Source organism: Nothoprocta perdicaria, unplaced genomic scaffold (assembly GCF_003342845.1).
Source record: "Nothoprocta perdicaria isolate Ctin4 unplaced genomic scaffold, notPer1 scaffold_32, whole genome shotgun sequence".
Classification (NCBI taxonomy): domain Eukaryota; kingdom Metazoa; phylum Chordata; class Aves; order Tinamiformes; family Tinamidae; genus Nothoprocta; species Nothoprocta perdicaria.
This window is the reverse complement of record NW_020455555.1, coordinates 3,456,042-3,474,541: the sequence shown is the minus strand read 5'-3', so window position 1 is coordinate 3,474,541 and position 18,500 is coordinate 3,456,042. Positions and strand designations below refer to the sequence as shown.

Sequence of the window (18,500 nt, the reverse complement as noted above, 5' to 3'; positions counted from 1 at the left end):
GGGGACCAGGGCAGCGGGTGCGCCCGGCTGCAGCGGGCGGCGCGGGGACCAGGGCAGTCAATGCGCCCGGCTGTAACGGGCGGCGCGGGGACCAGGGCAGCAGACGCGCCCAGCCGCAGAGGGCGGCGCGGGGACGAGGGCAGCGGGTGCGCCCGGCCGCAGCGGGCGGCGCGGGAGACCGAATGGCCGCACGGTGGTTTTCCCTTCTGCACGGAGGGGACCCCAGCGGCTGGGCTGCAGCTCCACGAGCAGGCTGTGTTTTTAAGAAGGCCCATTCCTGTCACTCCACGATAAAAACAGCTTTGTTTTCATAAGGAGCCAGAGAACATCAAAGTTTATTAATAGATGGCTGGCTTGCAGCAGGAGAGCTGCAGTGTGTCCTTTTAAAGAAATCTAGACTTAATCTTCTCCTTACAATGAATTATTTCCTGTGCATTTGTGTCACTGTCACTCAGCTCACTATTAAAAATCCCAGTGCTAAATAATGAAGCCTTTCCCATGACCAGTGTAGTGGGATGGGCCCAGTCCTGGTCTGGCCAATTAAGGCCCTAGGAGAAATCATTACCTTTTCATTTCCTCTGAAAAGCCCTATTGCAGGTGTCACCAAAATTTGTGCAAATACAGGATTTATAATTCTTGCAGATCATTCCCTAAAGGTTAAGTATTATAGAACATTTAAAAAAGTCATTAAGAGAGACAATTAAATTAGAAATTAAATTACTAGTTGTTCCTGGGGAGCGCTCGTTCCAGTGCAATTTTCTTTGTTGTTGTTTTTGCAGAGGGTTGGATTGTTTTGCATTTCAGGTCTATTGCAAAGCCAATAGACGTGTGTCATAGGGCAGGGTCTTGCGGTTCCTCACTGCGCAGCGGTGCCCCTGTGCAAACCTGGCACGCGTCGTGTTCTGCCTTAGTCTTGCTTGTTTGTTCCCATAAAGAAACCTCTGAATTGAAAATGTCAGAAGCCTCAAGACACAAACATTGCCCAAAAAGATGTCACAGAGACTTATTTACCTGCACATGAGATATGTCTTTCTTATTTTTAACCTGAATTCTGAGATTAAAAGGTTTTATATGCTGCTTTTCCATGTTACTGTTCTAATACTGCTTTTAATTTCCTCATTATGGGGAAAACCTGCACAACTTGCTCTTTGCTCTGTTTCCTTGCTGCATGCATTGCTCCAAAGGCCACTGAACACTAGAAGCCTGGATTTTTCTGTTCTGTGCCCTGGGTATTCTACAAATCCCGAAGCACATCCATAAGGCGGGTGCGATGGGCTGGCGCCCGGCACGGGGCTCTGCTGGGGCAGGAGCGGGCCCTGGGTGGGCGCTGGGCGCCCTGGTGTGCGTGGCGGGGCCGCCTCTTCCCCCTGCCTCCTTCCTCAGCTCCTACATGTTCCAGATCTTGGCGTGGCCACGAGGCTGGAACCACTCGGAGGATCCCCGCCGCGTAGCGGCACCCGATGGGCTCGCGGTGTGGGGCACACGAGCAGGCACCTACCCCCCTCACCCACTGGGGAAAAAGCAAAGTTATTTGAGCGGATTTCCACTCATTGCCACAGAATTTTGGCAATAGATTAGCTCTCTATTCACTCAGTGTCTTTTCAGGGGGATTTAGCAGGGTGAGTGCAAATATGTGGTATTTATTTCTAGACAGTAAGGAGTTATCTCTGATCTCACTAATGTGCTGGCTTAAGGCCCAAACTCTTCATTTTCAGTAATTACTTGCTGGAAAGAGCGGTGGTCAGTGGGGCAGCAGGTTACTGGATTGTAAAGAAGGTCTCTTCATTAGAAGCCGAGCCTCTGTGAATAGCAACGCATTGCACTGTTTTCTCCAGCAGAAAAGAGTATTATTCTTTAATGTTTTTGGTTTCTTAGACTTGCAAAATACTGTCCTTAAGAGCTGATGATATGGATACTTTGCTGAGGATACTTAAAGATTGGTCTTTATTCAGGTAATCTTATGCCAATTCTTATTTTAACCTGAGGTAAGTTAAATGTTACTGAATTACATGTGTCTTTTTAAAAAGCTTGCTGCTTTCATGTGTTGGGTCTGTTCTTGCTTTCGTTTGTGTTAGTGTGGAAGTTACTGCATCCAAACCAGGAGCGTTACACGCCCAGGGAAAGGGGAGGTGAGCGCTGCCTTTCTGGAGACCGTTGGCTGACAGCTGCCTGTAGCTGATGCCATGGCTTAAGTTTTGCTGCGTGTTGTTGGTTTCCTCGTGAGCGCTCGCGGGAGCGCCCGTCACAACGTGGCGTTTCCCGGGCCGTGCCCATCCGCGGGGCGCTGCCCGTGCCCGGCTCGCGGGCGCCGCTGCCGCCTCGCAGCACGCGGCTGTGTCGGAGCAGGGGCACTCGGAACTCTGCTCCACACTCACTGTCTCCCTGGTAACGCCAGACTGATCCAAGTCGCACCTTCTTTTCCCCCTACATCGAATCACTGTCAAAGGCACCTTCACAAAATTATATATTTCTATTATTGTTATTATATGATTTTTTTTTTTAGTGTTTGGGAGTGACTGGAAATTTGCCATCCACCCACCTTCCACAGACGGGCGAAAAATATCAGTGGAAAATCTCATAACTGGATATGAACCAGCTGGGGAATTGCAGCCTAAGTGTTGCCGAAATACAGTGCTTCACAGTGTAGTCTGGGGGAAGGCTTTTATATTAAGCTTCTCACAAATATTCCTGTGTCAGGACGAAGTACTGAGTTTATTTTCTTGATATGGGATTTTTTTTTGTGAAATGCTTTGAGTAGCAGTCCGTGAAGCTTCGGTGCCTTGGTCAGTTGTTGGCCCATGTTCTCCTTGCCAGCAGGAGGAGCCTCCCTTGCAGACTTCGGAAATACACTTGCCACTTGCCACAAGGTCCACGCTGGCATCAGAGTCCCCCCAGCCCCTAAGTTTGTATAGTCCCTGCTCCCCAACTAGCGTTAGCGACTGCAGGCGCTGCTGCTCTGCCGGGGCAGCTCCACGCGGCGCTGGTCTAGCTCAGAGGGGAGGCCTCGCTGAGTAAGGCCTCTCCCATCCTGAAACCCTCCCCGGGGAACGCCTTCCCAAAGGGGCCCCGTTATGTTGGCACATGTAGTCTGCGAAGGACAAGTCACTGCCTCTTGAAGGCCGCGGGAAATGAGAGAGTCTGCCCTCTGATCTGAGTGAGGCCTGTGGAAGAATTGCTTCTTGTGGGGAAAAGAATAAGCAAGAACATTTGTTGGGTTTGATGTAGTTGACATGAATTAATTAGAGGATTAAACAAGACTTTGAGAATGGCTTGTAAAAGAGGTGCAAGCTGATAGTTAAAAAGTTCATTAAGTGTAAAAAAAAAAATAAATCCACTAAGTAAACAGTCCAGGTAGGAATCACCAGTGCTGCTAGCTGAAGCCAAGCCACTGTGCCAGGCCACAAATAACCAGGTTTAAAATAGGGACTTTTTAGGTATTTGTGACAGCCTACTTATACTAGCAGGGAGCTCTTCTATAAAGGGTAGAGAAGAAATGTTTTACTGGATACTTAATCATCATGGGAATAGTAAATGTGTCTTCTGCCTTAGATCATAGAAACCAGCTCCGTATCATACCAATTTTTTAAAGAATAGTGTTACATTAGGCACTTAATTGGAATCAATGCTTGATCTTGCAATTACTGTTTTCCTGGTACTGTGGTTATGGATGAAATATCAAGATGCATCTTGACAATAGATGAGAGGAACTTAATTCTCAAATAGATGTGTAACACCCAAGCTATTTCTTTCCTTATGCGCCCCTGCTTCCAAATAGAAGGGCCAGAAGTCCAGCTAGCTCTGGGATGAGGAGGAGGAAGGTGCTCCCTGATTTTCTTCTGGTAGGCTGTGGGCTAGAGCCTACGTGTTTACTTGTAGTATAGTCTGCTTTGTGGAGATGAATATGGGTTTTGAAGCTCTTTGCACAGCACACAGTACAAACAGGGTCACAGGATCTAGTTACCTACTTAAGGCAACCTTGTGCCTTAGAAAATTCACTACTTTTTTCACTCTATTTCCACTTCCTGAATTCTATAAATGGGAGTGAAAGGATCAAGGCTGAGAATCTTCCCTGCTGCTCTCAGCCAAAGCTTTTTTTTAAAGCTAAAAATACTAGCATCCTTGTGTACTTAACATGACAGTATTACAGTAAAACTAAAGCACTGGCATATTAAAATACTAAGTACATAGTTGTTATACTGTTACACAAGGAGAATTATTTAAATAAATTTATTATTTTATTACACAAATTGCTAAATTGGTCTCAGTTTTTCTTATGGGGCAAGGAAAGACCCTAGGCTATTAAGCCGAGGGAAAAACTCCAGTGCATCTCGGATGTTTTGCAGGAAGCATTCCTTGCAGACGAGCACACCTTGGAGTGACTTGGCATTTTACGTGTGTTCTCTGCGCACCAGCTGTGTGATTATTAAAGCAGCCTTCGGTGGTTTTGTTTTATGTTACAAGCTGTATTTCCTTTGAGAGGGGAGCTGAATATGTGGGGTATCAGTAGTGACTCATGTCGCCCAGTCAGATGGTGATTAGGGCTTTCACAGCATTTGCATCACAGCAAGATGCTGGTGTCAGATTATGCAGCTGAATATTGCAGGCAGCATTAAAGATTAAAATGAGAAATGGACCAAGCATGACGGGGTAGCTGGAAGTGATGTTGCAGATAACCAGCCTTGTCCTCATTGATTTGTCTGCAGCTAGTGACAATGATCTGTTAATTTTGCCTTTGCAGCAGCAGATAGGAAATGATGTGGTTGCCCTGTAGAAGCAGCAGCCTACATAAATGCCAGGGCTACTTAAAGAAGTATCTCTAAAAAGCCAATTAACACACATTTTGCGAGAGTCCCGTGGGAGAGGTGGTGTTCCCAGTAACCCTTTGCTCACTGCCAAGTTCTGCACAATAGGCTGGAGAGGGAGATTTGGGGGTTTTGTGAATGGTAAACGGGGAGGGACATCATGTCATCAGATCGTGATGTCAGCAAATGAATGAAGTACCTGCCTAGAGTATCGCTTCAAGACCAGGGAAACGGACACCATTGCAGTTTGGCTTCCTAAAATAAATTGTCTTTTGCTGACGGAGTCATCTTTCCCACGTGTCATGAATAATCCATTTAAATGGGGACTTAAATAACCGGAAGAAATGAAGAAACTCCCGGAGTAATGCACATTTGTTCTCATGCCCAGCCAGGCAGCGCGTTAGTGGAACACCCCCTCGCAGGCGCCGCCAGCCCACGGCTCCGTGAGCTGAGGCGCTCTCGCTCTGCCTCGTTGCTCTCTCCGCAGCCCAATGTTCTGCTTTTGCCTGCAGAATTCCTTGCTGAAGCTGCAAGCCCTTGAGAGCGATCTCTGCTCGGCCTTCCTGACAGCGCAGGAGGAAGCGCCGCAGCTGCCGGCGGCCAAGGAGGCAGCCCCTGCATCGGTGCAGAGCGGCGCGCAAGCTGATGGGGCCGGCGGTGCAGGTAAGCGGTCGCGGCAGGATGTGCTCTCATTTGCAATTATAAAACAGCTCTGTGACTGGCAGGGTAATCTCAGATCTGCAGCCCTCTGGGAAACGTGCAGAGCTCCTGCAAGGCACCATTTCCTCATGCAAATACTCTGTAATGTAAAAAGGGTGATACCTGTTAATAGGAGCGGGAATGAATGGCAACTGTATTTGATCCTAAGAGGGAAGCTTGCTTTTCGGGAAGATTTTAAGAGTCTTGATTCCTTTAATTTCAGTTTTGGTCTCCTTTTGTTTAAGTACAGTTGTGCTCTTTATTTCCTACGTCTGTTATATCTGTACTGTGTGAAATCATCTGCCATATCATGTAATTCTGTTTTTGTCATTTTTTTTTTGTCAGAGCAATATCACTTCATTTCTCCTATTATTGATTTTAATTTAATGCATCAGCAGAGAGATAGTGAAGGTGAGTTTTACAGCATGCTGATTTTAATCATTCGTGAATCTGTGTCATTATACATCTGGGCAAACTGGTGTGTTCTCTCTCTCCCTTTTGCCCCCAGTATGTATGGAAACCACTTCTTGCAAGCAGGCGGCCCTGAGACTCAGCATTATTTTTTGTCAATTCATATCTTGTAGTCACAGGGCTGGCAGAATCGTGAGGCTCAGTGGAAGAGGAATCACGATTCATGAAAAATAGGTCAACGGCAAGATGACTAATATACCTCACAGACAGGTGACATGAATACACAAATACTTACATTTTAGACCATATATAGTTGACATTAAGGCAGATAGGTGTGTAATTCCAGTTTTGTCATGCACTTATCTCAGAAGCTGCTTGCCTGGAATTTTCATAAATAGTAAGCTATTTATTTAAAAGGAATTACCAATTATACCATTTTATTTAAGACACTATAAAGTTTGAGGTTTACATTGCACATTTAAGGGAAATGGTACATAGAATAGCAAAGCTAAAAGCTATGTTTTTGCTTTTGATTTTTTTATTTAAGAAAAGAGCAGATGCTTTAGCTCAGCTGGGCAGATGCCCAGCTGCTTCTGCTGGCCCCTCCACGTGAACCTGAGGTCGTGTCCAGACTGTACAGGCACAGGCCTCTTGTAGCTCATCCCAAACCTGCACGCCCCTTCTCCTTGTGGCAGGGTGTGTTTTCCCTCCTCTTCCAGGAGTCTGCCAAACTATTTTGTTCTTGTAGTTTCATAATTCATTGTTTAGATGGTTCATAATAGGCTTCATTTGATTTTGTTTTTCTGTTTTAATTTGATGTTGTTTGAACTTAACCCATGAGCTCTCCCCTTTGCCTGTGTGCAGTGGCGTGGGCAGGCACTGGATGATGTAGCATTTCTCTCCATAGTTCAGAGCATGCTCTGTCACTCAGGGCAACTGTAACCTGTACTTCAGAGAAAGCTTGCCTATATCATCGATTGTAGTATACTCTTGTCACACTAATGCCTCTTTTGTGCCCTTCTAAAACACCTTTTAATCTTTGCATAAATTCCTAAATTTCTCTCTCAAATTGCTCCTGAAATTTTCTGATATATTCAGTTTAGATACAGTAGTCTTGTGGGACTAGTGGCTATTCCAGCTCAAACTGAGATGAAATCCACTGATTTGCACCAAGTTTAGGACAGAATTTTTGGGGGATGTGACATACATGCTGCATCTCTACTTATTAGCCTTTGCTCAGTGAATCTGGATATCACCTCATAAAAAGAAGTATTTACATTTCTATTTATAAAATCAAACCATTAAGAATTGCATGGGAGATATTAAGCTAGGTATTCTTACGGGAGAGAAAAAAAAGGTAAAACACATAATTTTTAGTTTTCAAATATGAGTTCACATCAAATATGTGTCTCAAACTGTGAGCAACTGAACTTTATCTACAAAGTATTTTAAAAGTCTTTTGAATTTTCAATGAAAAATCCTAATACTGGCATTCACAGACATAGATGAGATGAGAGATGAACATGCTGTTCTTCATATGCAACAGACTAGGTGTGTTATTTTATAAACTAAAGAATATCACAGGCAGGAATAGAGACTTGTACCTGTTTGGATGTATGGCCAGCATCCCCATCATGAAGCAAACAGCCTGGTGCAGGACTGCAGATCTTGGCTTTACCAGAGCCTTTGATGAGCCCTTGTGGGTGCCAGGCTGCACTGAGTAGATGAGCTGGAGCAGATGCAAACAGGGAGGCAGCTTCCTAGTTTTGGCGAACACACAAACACAGGTAGGCGTTGGGCTGCTCCTAGGCCAATGCTTAGGCTCTTGATTAGAATCCATGCAGGCCAGAACTGGGATGGGGGCCCTGAACTGTGATCAGAAGTGGGGCTCATTATAACTTGTCATCGTCATGAAATGTCACATAAGTGCCTCTGAGTTGGACAGACTGAATGATTTGCTGTGCTGCTTCCGGACAATAGCTGGTAATTAATATATCTGTGTTAGGGTTGGGACCCTTCCTGAGGGCCTTATTTCTCCCAGATGCCTTCCTGTGCCTCCCCGTGAGGATTTCATCTCATATACAGTTTAGAAGTTTGGGAATTGGTCTAGTATCTCAGAGAAGAGAATCTGACCTACAAAATAGGAACTATTCAGAGGAAAGATGCTGGGTCAGAATTAATAATCCAGTACCTTGTCTGACTGTGAAAACACTAACATAATTAAAATTGATGGAACTATCAGAGATACAAAAGCCATGTGTTGGATAATGGATGTCTTAGACTAACCTGTCTGACAACATAAAATTCAATTTTTGTTGTCTGCAGAGCAAGAACAGGTGGGTAGTTACATGATAAAACAACATTTCAGGCCACTGTCATTATTACTTTTGAAGTCAATAGTTACTTTTGAAGAAGCATACCATTTAGAGCCAATTTGTTCTCACCATTTCAGGCCAGCAACAGGAACTGCTAGCCTCAGTGTGTCTTGTGCAGAGGTTAAATAAAATGCAGCAAAAAGCTCTGTTACAATCTTAAGGGAGATACTCACTCATCATGGAATACCATATCCCATATAGAAAGGTGAAAATGAAGAGCGACTGCAAAAGAACTTTTCTAGATTTGCCTGCTCTTCTGAGACTAAACCAGGTATAGTTGTTTTTCTGGTCAGTTTTAGATTTCTCTCCAGTAAAAACAAATCCGTGAAACATATTGGAATGATTATACATGGCAAGCATAATATTGACAGGAGATGACCCTTTAGGCTGCCTGGGAATAACAGAATAATTAATATTTTTATTCATAGTCTGGATGGACACATCGTTTTGGAGGAAGAAAAATTGACATAGTTGATGGAAAATGTAAGATACTATGAAAACAGATGTAGCGGAATCTGAGAGAACATTCTTTGCTTAAACATATATTTTCTGTTTGTTGAGGGAAGTTTTCTGTGGTAGTGTGGGATTTCTTCCTAAAAGCACAATCTGCTTTAAAAGCCCAACTGTCCATGAAAGTAGGTCATCCCGACCCGTTGCTCACACTGGGTGTGAGGATGAAGGTTTAATGTTCTTCCTGTTAGTGCACCCTGTCCCATGAGGGCAGGATGAGCTCTGGTATGCTCAGGGGGCAGGCTTAGGAATGTGCCATGTATTTCCATGCGACTCATGAATGGAATCAGAGTGATGGGATTCACCACCTCTTACATTTTTAGAACAGAAAAAATCATCCTGACTTCCATCTTGACCATCTCTTTAAAACAAATTTTGGTTTTTGACTGACTGTAGGAGTTGTGACTAGGTTTCCCTTTATTTTTAGAGGCATTACTGACGTCGTACCATAAGCAGCAGTCTTTGAGACAGCAGTCACTGCACACTACCTTGAGTAAAGACTTTGAATGTCGTATATTTTTATACTTTGTGTTCTTTATACCTTTAAATGTGTTGCTTCAAAACTTAAACACATTCTACAGGATCCTGCAAACAACACTGGAGGTTCTTAGCATCAGGAGCATCAGGGCATTCTGTACTTTTGTTCTGCCTTTTTCTTGATCAAAAGATTAATTGCCAAGTCAGGAAATGAAACTTGTTTTCTATATTCATCTTCTGTTTTGGGCATGTGACTTTCCAAAAGCAAATAAATGTATACAAACCTAACTATGCTTCTGTTCTGGGAAACTCTCCATATTTAAATAATACTTCATAGTTTACAAAAACACCCAACCACCCACTCACTTTCTACCATGGAACTGAAGATAATGTAATGCTAAACCAGTAACTTTTCTGTTTTCTGATCCTCAGTATTATGCTCAACCTGCATGTAGTACCTTGCTAAACAGCTTGCTATCTTTGCTTTAAATACTTTTATATGTATAAATTTGTTTTAATCTATGTAGATGAGTATCCAGTTAATGACCTTCCATCCATACAGGTTTGTCTGTTTATTGCAGAGCCTGTACCAGCCCCCAGAGACTGGCAGAATGACATGGACAGCAGCCCTCAAGAGCATCACTCCATAGGGACCAGTCGACTACTGTATCATATTACTGATGGAGACAATCCCCTTTTGTCACCACGCTGCTCTATTTTTAGCCAAAGCCAGAGATTTAATCTAGACACAGAGTCTGCCCCTTCTCCACCAAGTGCTCAACCTTTCATGATGTAAGAAAATATACTTTAATTCTTATATACTTCTAAGTTATTTGTTTACAATCCAGGACCTTTGACTCTTTATGTTTTGCAGGTACTGTTATGTTAGAAATAATAAACTTCCATATTATGTTTTGACATGGCCAATTTGCCATTACACCTAGCATTTTTCAAAACCATACAGTTTGAAGTTTAATTACAGTTATTAATGACAGTTTTAATGTCAGTTTTAATGGCTAGCAGTGGCTAGTGACAGTTTTAATGGCTATTCACTGATGAGTGAATATAAGATAGAGAGGGATATTAGAGGTCTACTATTAAAATGTTCAGCTTTAATAAAATTATCACTTGAGTTATTTGTAGATACAAAAGCACCACAAAACATATGAACAGTTCGTATATGTGATCACCTAAAAAACAAAGTGTGAGTTTCAGTCAGAAACCACACTTTCTTAAAAGCTTTATGCATATCTCAATCCACTGAATATAATAACAATCAGATGTATTGATTTGTAATGAAACTGTCTTTAAAATGTCAATATTTATTACCAGTGATAAAAAATTATCTGGTGCATACTTTACAAAAATGTTATTAGGATCCAGGAAATGGGAGATTAGTGCAGATAGTACTGTTAAATGGAAGTACCAGATCAGTTTGTGACCCATGGAATTGGGTGTTGAAACTTTTCAAAACTTCTATAATTAATTTCAAAAATAAGAGAGGAAGGAAGAAAGGAAGGAAGGGAAACAAAGAAATAAATTAGACAACCGACCCGTAACCGGTAGAACCTACAGATACCTTCCAGGGAAAGCAGTTACTTTATGGTTACTTTAAAAAATTCATCTCTCTCAAACCTTTTAAGAACACAGCTCCAAATTCTGAAGTGTTGGGAAAATGTAAGTGTGCCTGGAAAAAGGACACAGATTCATACAGCCAATCCCTTGACAGATCTTAACGCTTTTGTTTTTTGCAGGCCAAGAAGTACTTCTAGATGCAACTGTGAAGATTGCAAAGAACCACAGACAGTAGCACAACTTACCAAGCATCTTCAGAGTCTCAAGAGAAAAATTAGGAAGTATGAAGAAAAGTTTGAACAAGAAAGAAAATATCTGGTAAGATAAGATATCATTGAAAAGATAAGGAGAAATACAGAATCACAGCAAGGATCTGAATGTATTTAAACTCTTGCAAAGTCATAAGAAAGGGGTATTATGGATAAAATGATATAGGAAAATCATCAATGAGAGAATGTTTTATCAGCTATTAGTGTGTTTAATAGTTCTGAGGCTATAATTTGCATCTCCTTTGGATCATAATCATCTCCATCTTCTAGATGCTTAAATCAGTTAACCGCAGATAATGAGTTTGTGAACCAGAATGATTCAAACTATGAAAAGCTGCTTGTTTACTTTGTAGATAAAAGTCATTTGCTTGGAATGTTTGTTCTGCTGTGCAGGTTGTTTTGTTCAGGCTGAGTCCTGTAAAGCTGCAGGCCTCAGTGCTCCACTGAAGCACCAAGTTCAATATAACTTGATTAAATTTCTTATGAATGAGACAAAGGATCTGGGGTGGAAACAGTAAATGCTCTTTGGTAGCACCACTTCTTAGCAATTGGGTAGCTGCTGTTTTAAATGTTTACTGGAGTCATCTATTTTTATAATTACCAAGGCAAGAAGAGAGTCTCATCATTCACTGTGATTATGCTGCCTTTGTTCTTTAATGCTACATATTTAAAATACATATGCTGCTTTAGTGAGTGGACTGCCTTAAGGCTTCTTGCCCCACCTTGAAGGAATTAAAAGCCTGATCCTGAGAGGTTAAGTGCGTAACAAAATCTGCCTACCCTTGAATCAACTTAAGTCTGTCAATTTGATGCGTACAAGAAAAGTAACGGCATGATCATCAATTCCTTTTCCTTTTTTCCCCTTTTCTTTACATTCAGCCTTCACATGGTGACAAGAGCTCCAATCCCGAAGTCTTAAAATGGATGAATGATTTGGCTAAAGGTCGCAAGCAGCTCAAAGGTACTTACTAGCATGTGTGTCATTTCATTGCCTGGTGGGAACTTGCATTATATTGATATAGATATTTGAAATCAGTATGAATACACCAGGAGTATTTTAGAGTTTGATTTCCATTCTTAGTTCTCTGCTTATTTTTCCCTAACTCATGGCATTAGTCTCTTAATGACAGCAGAGATATGAAATGATATGACTTGATTCCCAGAGTGGGGACTGAAGTAAGGCTGTGCAACTCTTGTAATAAGGGAAAATACACATCAACTTCCCCTCGTAAATATTAACCCTCACGCAAAGTAACTTCCAGTGGTAGTTTTCTAAGTGGCTGTATGCTATTCCATGGTCAGTAGAACATATATAAGATACTTAACTACAAATTAAAGGCTTCCTTGTGATATAGTGCAAATGTAGTGCCAAAAGGTTTTTTAGCACCTTTTTAGAGTTATGAAACTCTAAAGACTTTCTCCAATCTATCATAAAAATGGATTTTCCCTCATATTCGATTTGGTCTTGAGGGTCAGATTTTGCCCTTGCCTCACTTGCACACAGTTCCATTACCATCTGTGGGCACATCACATGTTTGCCCCTGGGGAGAATGCAGCCAGGATGGATTGATTTTTTTAAAGCTGTTTATAAATTATCTGTTTTTGTTGTTGTTTTTTCCTATTATAAATAGACCCCTTTCTGCTAATTAAATTGTAGTATTGTGCTTTATCTCTCTTTGGGTATAATGAAGAATGTAGAGATAGAGGATGAGATTAGGGTGAATAAAGGAATTAGAAACTCATTTTTCAGTGAATTTCTTTTAGAAAACACTCCTTTAAATACTGGGCTGCATCATTACTAGTTTTGTTTTTTTCCCCCCATGAACCTTGTGTTATAAATCCAGGAAGGGCAAATGAGGGACACAGCCCAGCTACATATCTAACTTTATAAAACTTGTATCTCCACCTTCAGCATAACTCTGGCAATCAGTTGGTTTAGTTTCCGTAAATCAAATCCCCTTCATACCCAGAACCCAGGTGAGCTGGGCTGGGAAGCTGGGACACATGGGACGCCCAGGGACTTCTGCGTCTTATGCCGGGTTGTGCAGGTGCTGCTCTGCCAGGGGGACCCGTTCAAAGGAAGAGGCTGGTTCTCCACGTCAGAGGCAGCTCTGCGTAGAGCGAGAGCGGCCGCGGTGGCCGCGGTGGCCACGTGGCCCCTGGCGAGGGCAGTTCCGCTGTAGCTCCTGCTGGGGCAGGGCACAGCTGGGCACTCAGACCCGCGCCCAGGCCTGGCAGCCAGCTGGATTAGCACAACTGCTCACCTTCCGAAGCAGCTGGGGTGTGCTGGTAATGCCATGCAAGAAGCGTACACGCGTTTTTCTTAGACTGCCAGAGGAAGCTTTTTTTCTTCAGATATTTCTCAGATTTTCTTGCCAAACAATTTATCTTTCAGAGCTGAAACTCAAAATGTCAGAAGAGCAAAACTCCACATCCACAGCACCCCAAAGAAACGATCGCTGTGAAAGCACTGGGGTCTCTAAAGAGCCTGGGACACAGGAGGCAGGGAGCACGGAGCCGGCTCCCTCAGTAGAAGAAACCATGGACAGCATGCTGAGGCGACTGAAGGAGAAAAGACAGCACTTCAACCTTCCCGAGACTCTGAAGGTACGTCAGGCTAACGAGGGTGCCCTTCTCCTTCAGTTCTTTAGCCTCTGAGGCAGGAAGTGCTTGGAGAGCAGCCGTCCCCGTGCAGGTGGGTGGGCAAGCACTGCACCCTCTGGCACTGCCGCGGGCTTTCTCTCTGACAGACTCTGGTAAGTTTTCTGAAGTGAAGTTTTTGTGAAGGGTCACACAGGAGAAAGAGATGTTTTCAAGTAGTGCTGAGGGCATTTTTGCTCAGAGATGCATATTTGCAAAGAGCTGCTCCCTCCCAGGTTGAGATTAAGTGCACGCAAAGTACTTGCTCCAGCCTAGCAAAGATGGTGACAGAGCAAAACAGTCCTATTTTGAGTCCGTATAAACTATGTGGCTAAAAATTACAAAGCTATTTTGACAACAGAGGCCTTCTCTTGCTAGAGGAATCTGAAAGCCTCTGGCCAGTGCCTAGCACTGCGCCAAGGTAACGTGGAGGGCACAACCATTTGGACTGTTCTGTCCTTCTGATCCTGTGCATTGCACTGATACTGCTGCTGCTCTTCCATGTTCTCAATTACTGTTCTGCATAAAGGGGAGGGGTTCATGTCCCATGAAACGTGCTTGTTTAGGTGATTTATTTTGATTTTTCAGAGTAACACATATTGTTAACACATTTTAGGATCTGTCTGAAGCTATTGTTCTGTAATATGTATTGTCCATTTGAAAAGGCTAGTTTTATGCTCTTCTTACTGTCAAATGTTGCGGCTCTGCCTGCTGCTTTGTAGCCAGGAAAGATGATCCCCAAAGGTGCCTGAAATCTCACATGGAAACTGTGGCTGTTGAAAGGAACAGGGGAAGTGGGATAAGTGGGAAACAACAGAATGTTAAACTAGGCTACATCTAACATCAAAAAAAGATTTGGGGTAGATTTTAACAGCTGAAAGTAATAACAGAGGTAAGTTTTAATTTTGCTGGTTTGCTTTTGCTCTTGATTCTTACTAACCAGTTGCTGTTTAAATATTAGAACTCTGGAGAGCTGTGTGGTGCCTCTGTAGCCGAGATTTGGGGCCCTGCCTACCTGACTAATCTTTTAAAATGTTTCTTTCTGTAAACGAAGTTTGCAGCACCTGGCATCAGAAGAGTTAATGTTTCACAATAAGAAATCCTTTGTAAAAAGACAAACAGAATAAAATAATGAAACGTATGTATATATGCCTGAAAACTAATGTTTTCAGCTCTGAAAACAGCTGTTATTAGGCAAGCTATGAGATGACATCACCGAGGAAATCCTGCCCCAGAAAACTGTATAAGCATAAATTGGCTGTGGTTCTTTTTTTCTGCTCCATTTTCAGTTAATTGGAGTTCTCTTGATCTTTGAAAGAAATGGCAGTGTTGTCCTGAATGATTCTCACAGAGAACTCCATAGGGTAAAGATAAATGTTTGCACAAATTAATATTTTAAAGTATAGATTCATATGATGATTTTTTTTTTCTTTTTCATATTCTTGTGGGAAAAAAATGAATTGAAAGAATGATCTGTGTGGTACCTGTTCTGTTTGGTAAAACTAAAACTGCAGTGCAACAGAGCTTGGAAAGGAAGAGTAGGAATTTAAATTGGTCTCTTTCAAGATGAGACATTTTAGAAGGTCCTAAAGTTGTTTAACATTAAAATGACTGATTTTTAATCATGAGTCTGGACTTCTGGAAAAGAGTGAAGTTTACAACCCCAATAGGGAATGAATGAAGGATGTCTGTTGGTTAGAGCAAAGATCCAAGGCTTTTCATTTCAGCTATACATATCCTTGGTGCACATGGTAATTTTGAACTGGACCATTTCATTTTGCATATAACTTTTAAAACCTGTACCTGAATCTGAGCTAGATTGATAATCAACTAACTGGTAACTGAATCCTTCTCCAAGCTGTGGAAAGCCTTAAGACCCCCATGGATGCACAAATGAGGGATTAATTGTTGTTAAGAAAGATGCAGAGCGCAGGCTCTGTGTGACTTGTGAAACTGGGCTTGAGAAACAGTAGAATGGTTGTTAGGAATGCACAGTACGGGTCATACATCACAGAACTTTCATTTTTACATTTTTAGCAAGGGCCATTTTATTCATGAGATACTCCACAGTCTCTCTCTCTCTCTCTCTCTCTCTCTCTCTCTCACACACACACACACACACACACACACACACACACACACACACACAAGGGAAGGGGTCTAAAACAGAAGGGGTCTAAAATCCTGACTATATGTCTGAAGAGAACAGAGACATGTGTATGGTGTGTGAAATAGCCCAGTGCAGTTTTCAGAACAAAATGCCTCCTCCCTCCCCAAAGCTTATGAGTGCAGTTATTCAATGAGAAAAATCCAGAGAAAATTGGATTTGGCTGGTGAATGATTCAGCACTCCGCAGTGGATGCCCACCTATTGCTGTCAGTGTCACTAGCACCGTGACCATGGCCGTGGCCGCTGGTGACTCATTTGAAGGTCACCTCAGGTTGTGCGTGGTTAGCTGCCAGGGTGCACACAACAGCTTGGGGATGTGAATGGAGAAGATTGGCAACTAAAAGGCAAATAAACACAGCATGGCTCTATCTCTTTTTAAAAAGCCCTCCTGATATTTAAACTACTCTGAATGTTTCTTGGCTGGGGATGTTCTTGGTGCCTTGGTCACAGTGAGGAGGAGAAGAGGGCCCAACATGTACCCACGGGAGGCCCTTTCCAAGCCCCTGCTCCCCTCACGTTGCGTTTCCTGCGTGCAGAACCAGCAGCTGACATAAAGGTCTAGGGATGAGCTGAACTGCCTTGTGATGAAGGCAACAGCATGTGCTGCTGCGGGTGTCCTTGTCCCAAGTTATGAATACCAAACTACTACTTTAGCTTTATGTGCCTTCTCTTTTTTGTTACACAGAGCAAACACTGGTCTTATATTTAGTTTGAAGTTCTGCAGCTTGTCTCCTGAGGCTTTTCTCAGACTGCTTGCTTTCAGTTATCTGTCCTCTGGTTATTGACCCATTTTAGTCCATGCTTTCCTTGGCTCTGAAGCAGTGTTTTTATTTAATTAGCATTGAATTTTGTGTTGTTATGTGCAGCCTACAGTCCTAAGATGTCCTAGTCACTTCTGTGGTTTGTGTTTCCAGCTGCCACCTATGATTTGGAAGTTGTCAGCAACGTCGAGCCCGGCCGAGTATCAGCCTGCCTTGAGATTGCTAATGAAAAGAGCCACTAAAACGGACCCAAGTGTTTAGCCCTCCTGAGATTGTTTCTCATGTTTAAAATCAATATTAATGATCACTTCCTGTTTACAGCTAGCCACTCAGTTGCTTCAGACCTAATAGTTTTTGAAAGAATTATCCTTGTTTTAATTGCAGAGCTAGCAGCAGACAGAGCTGCTGTTTCGTCGTACACCCGAATTCTAGGTAGTAGCCCCTCTCTTACCGTGAACGACAGGTAATTTTTGCAGCCATTGACTCACACAACCATTTAGAACCAAATGTTATTAGCGGTTTTGTGGTGCTTTTGTGCGTAGGCAGCCGATTTTAAGGGCTCTGCTCCTGGTGAAGTTAATAGCAGGGCTCTCCTGCGATTTTAGGGGAGAGGGGGGTGATGTGGTGGGTACGCTCAGCGTGTGTGTTTGTGTCCGCGCTGCTTCCATAGTTGGAACTTGTTGTTCCATTGCTGGCCAAGAGAAATATATTTCCCTTTTGGAGGAACCATTAAAAAGCTGCAGGGTGCTCTCTCTGAATTTCTGCAAGTTCTTGGGTGTTGTGTCTAGAAAGATTGTTCTTTTTGTTTGCAACAACAAAATCATGTTTAATATACAATGGGGAATGTAATGATCTACCAACTGATCTGTCAAATACGTTAATAACAGACAACTGCTATTAACAGGTTTCTCATTAAGAGCGTATGAGACAAGTATTTCTCTAATTTCAATGCCCAGCCCCATTTACCTCCATGTGGGCAGAAACAGAATTTCAGTATTAATATTCATTTGTGGAGAACAGATTATTAAATAGACACCTCTCTATACCTTTGTCATGAAATCCTGACTCATAATCTTACCAATAGCTTTTTAAAATAGGATATGACAAAAAAGCAAATGACTTTGGAAAAAAATCAATCTTCAGAAATGTCTGCTATAATTTAAGAATATTCATGGACGACCTGTAAGTATACCATAGAAAGACAGATAAATTTAAGTTATATAATATCCCTATAAAACAGATTTGACATCACATATTAAATATATTTAGATGAATATGGTGTGATTAATATGTAATTTCAGAATAATCTTCAGATATTAATGTTATTGCTTGATACTCATGTATTTGGATTTTATTTTTAAAAATAAAATAAAAAGGCAAGTTTCTGTTGGCCCCGTATCACTCTCTACGAGTGAAAGTTGCAGATTTAGAGGATAAAGGTCTAAGGACTATATATCCACAGTAGACTGGTTTCATATCTATTGAAGCTTTTGCTTTCTTGTAACTTCATTCTACAACATCCAATATTCAGTTAAAATATTCAGCAGCTGTGGATGGTTTACAGGGCACAACCTGAGATTTGAAATAGCAAATGAAATGACTTACCAGTCATCTGTGTTTTCTTTTATATCAGCACTTAAATCTGTTAGTTAAACTCCTTTCAAGGAGCCAACATTAAAGGGAGTTCATTAGTAGTAGGCGTGCATGTGCAAATAGAAAAATTGCCACAAAGGAGGCTACCATGTTTGCAAATCTGCTTGTAACAACTGAGGATCCTGTCTGACTTCTGTGAATGTCTGTATCCTTCTGGTT

The 18,500-nt window shown here is 42.2% G+C and overlaps 1 protein-coding gene across 1 annotated transcript in view; it reads left to right on the top strand.

Moving 5' to 3' along the window:
* The window catches only part of FAM13C (family with sequence similarity 13 member C), a 38,212-nt gene that overhangs the window by 14,638 nt on the left and 5,074 nt on the right, over positions 1-18,500 (top strand). Inside the window, exons 5-10 of the mRNA XM_026042989.1 lie at positions 5,315-5,465; positions 5,847-5,912; positions 9,856-10,066; positions 11,029-11,167; positions 11,998-12,079; positions 13,514-13,725. Coding sequence (XP_025898774.1) covers positions 5,315-5,465; positions 5,847-5,912; positions 9,856-10,066; positions 11,029-11,167; positions 11,998-12,079; positions 13,514-13,725 — 861 coding nt within the window. The remainder of the gene's footprint in view (positions 1-5,314; positions 5,466-5,846; positions 5,913-9,855; positions 10,067-11,028; positions 11,168-11,997; positions 12,080-13,513; positions 13,726-18,500) is intronic.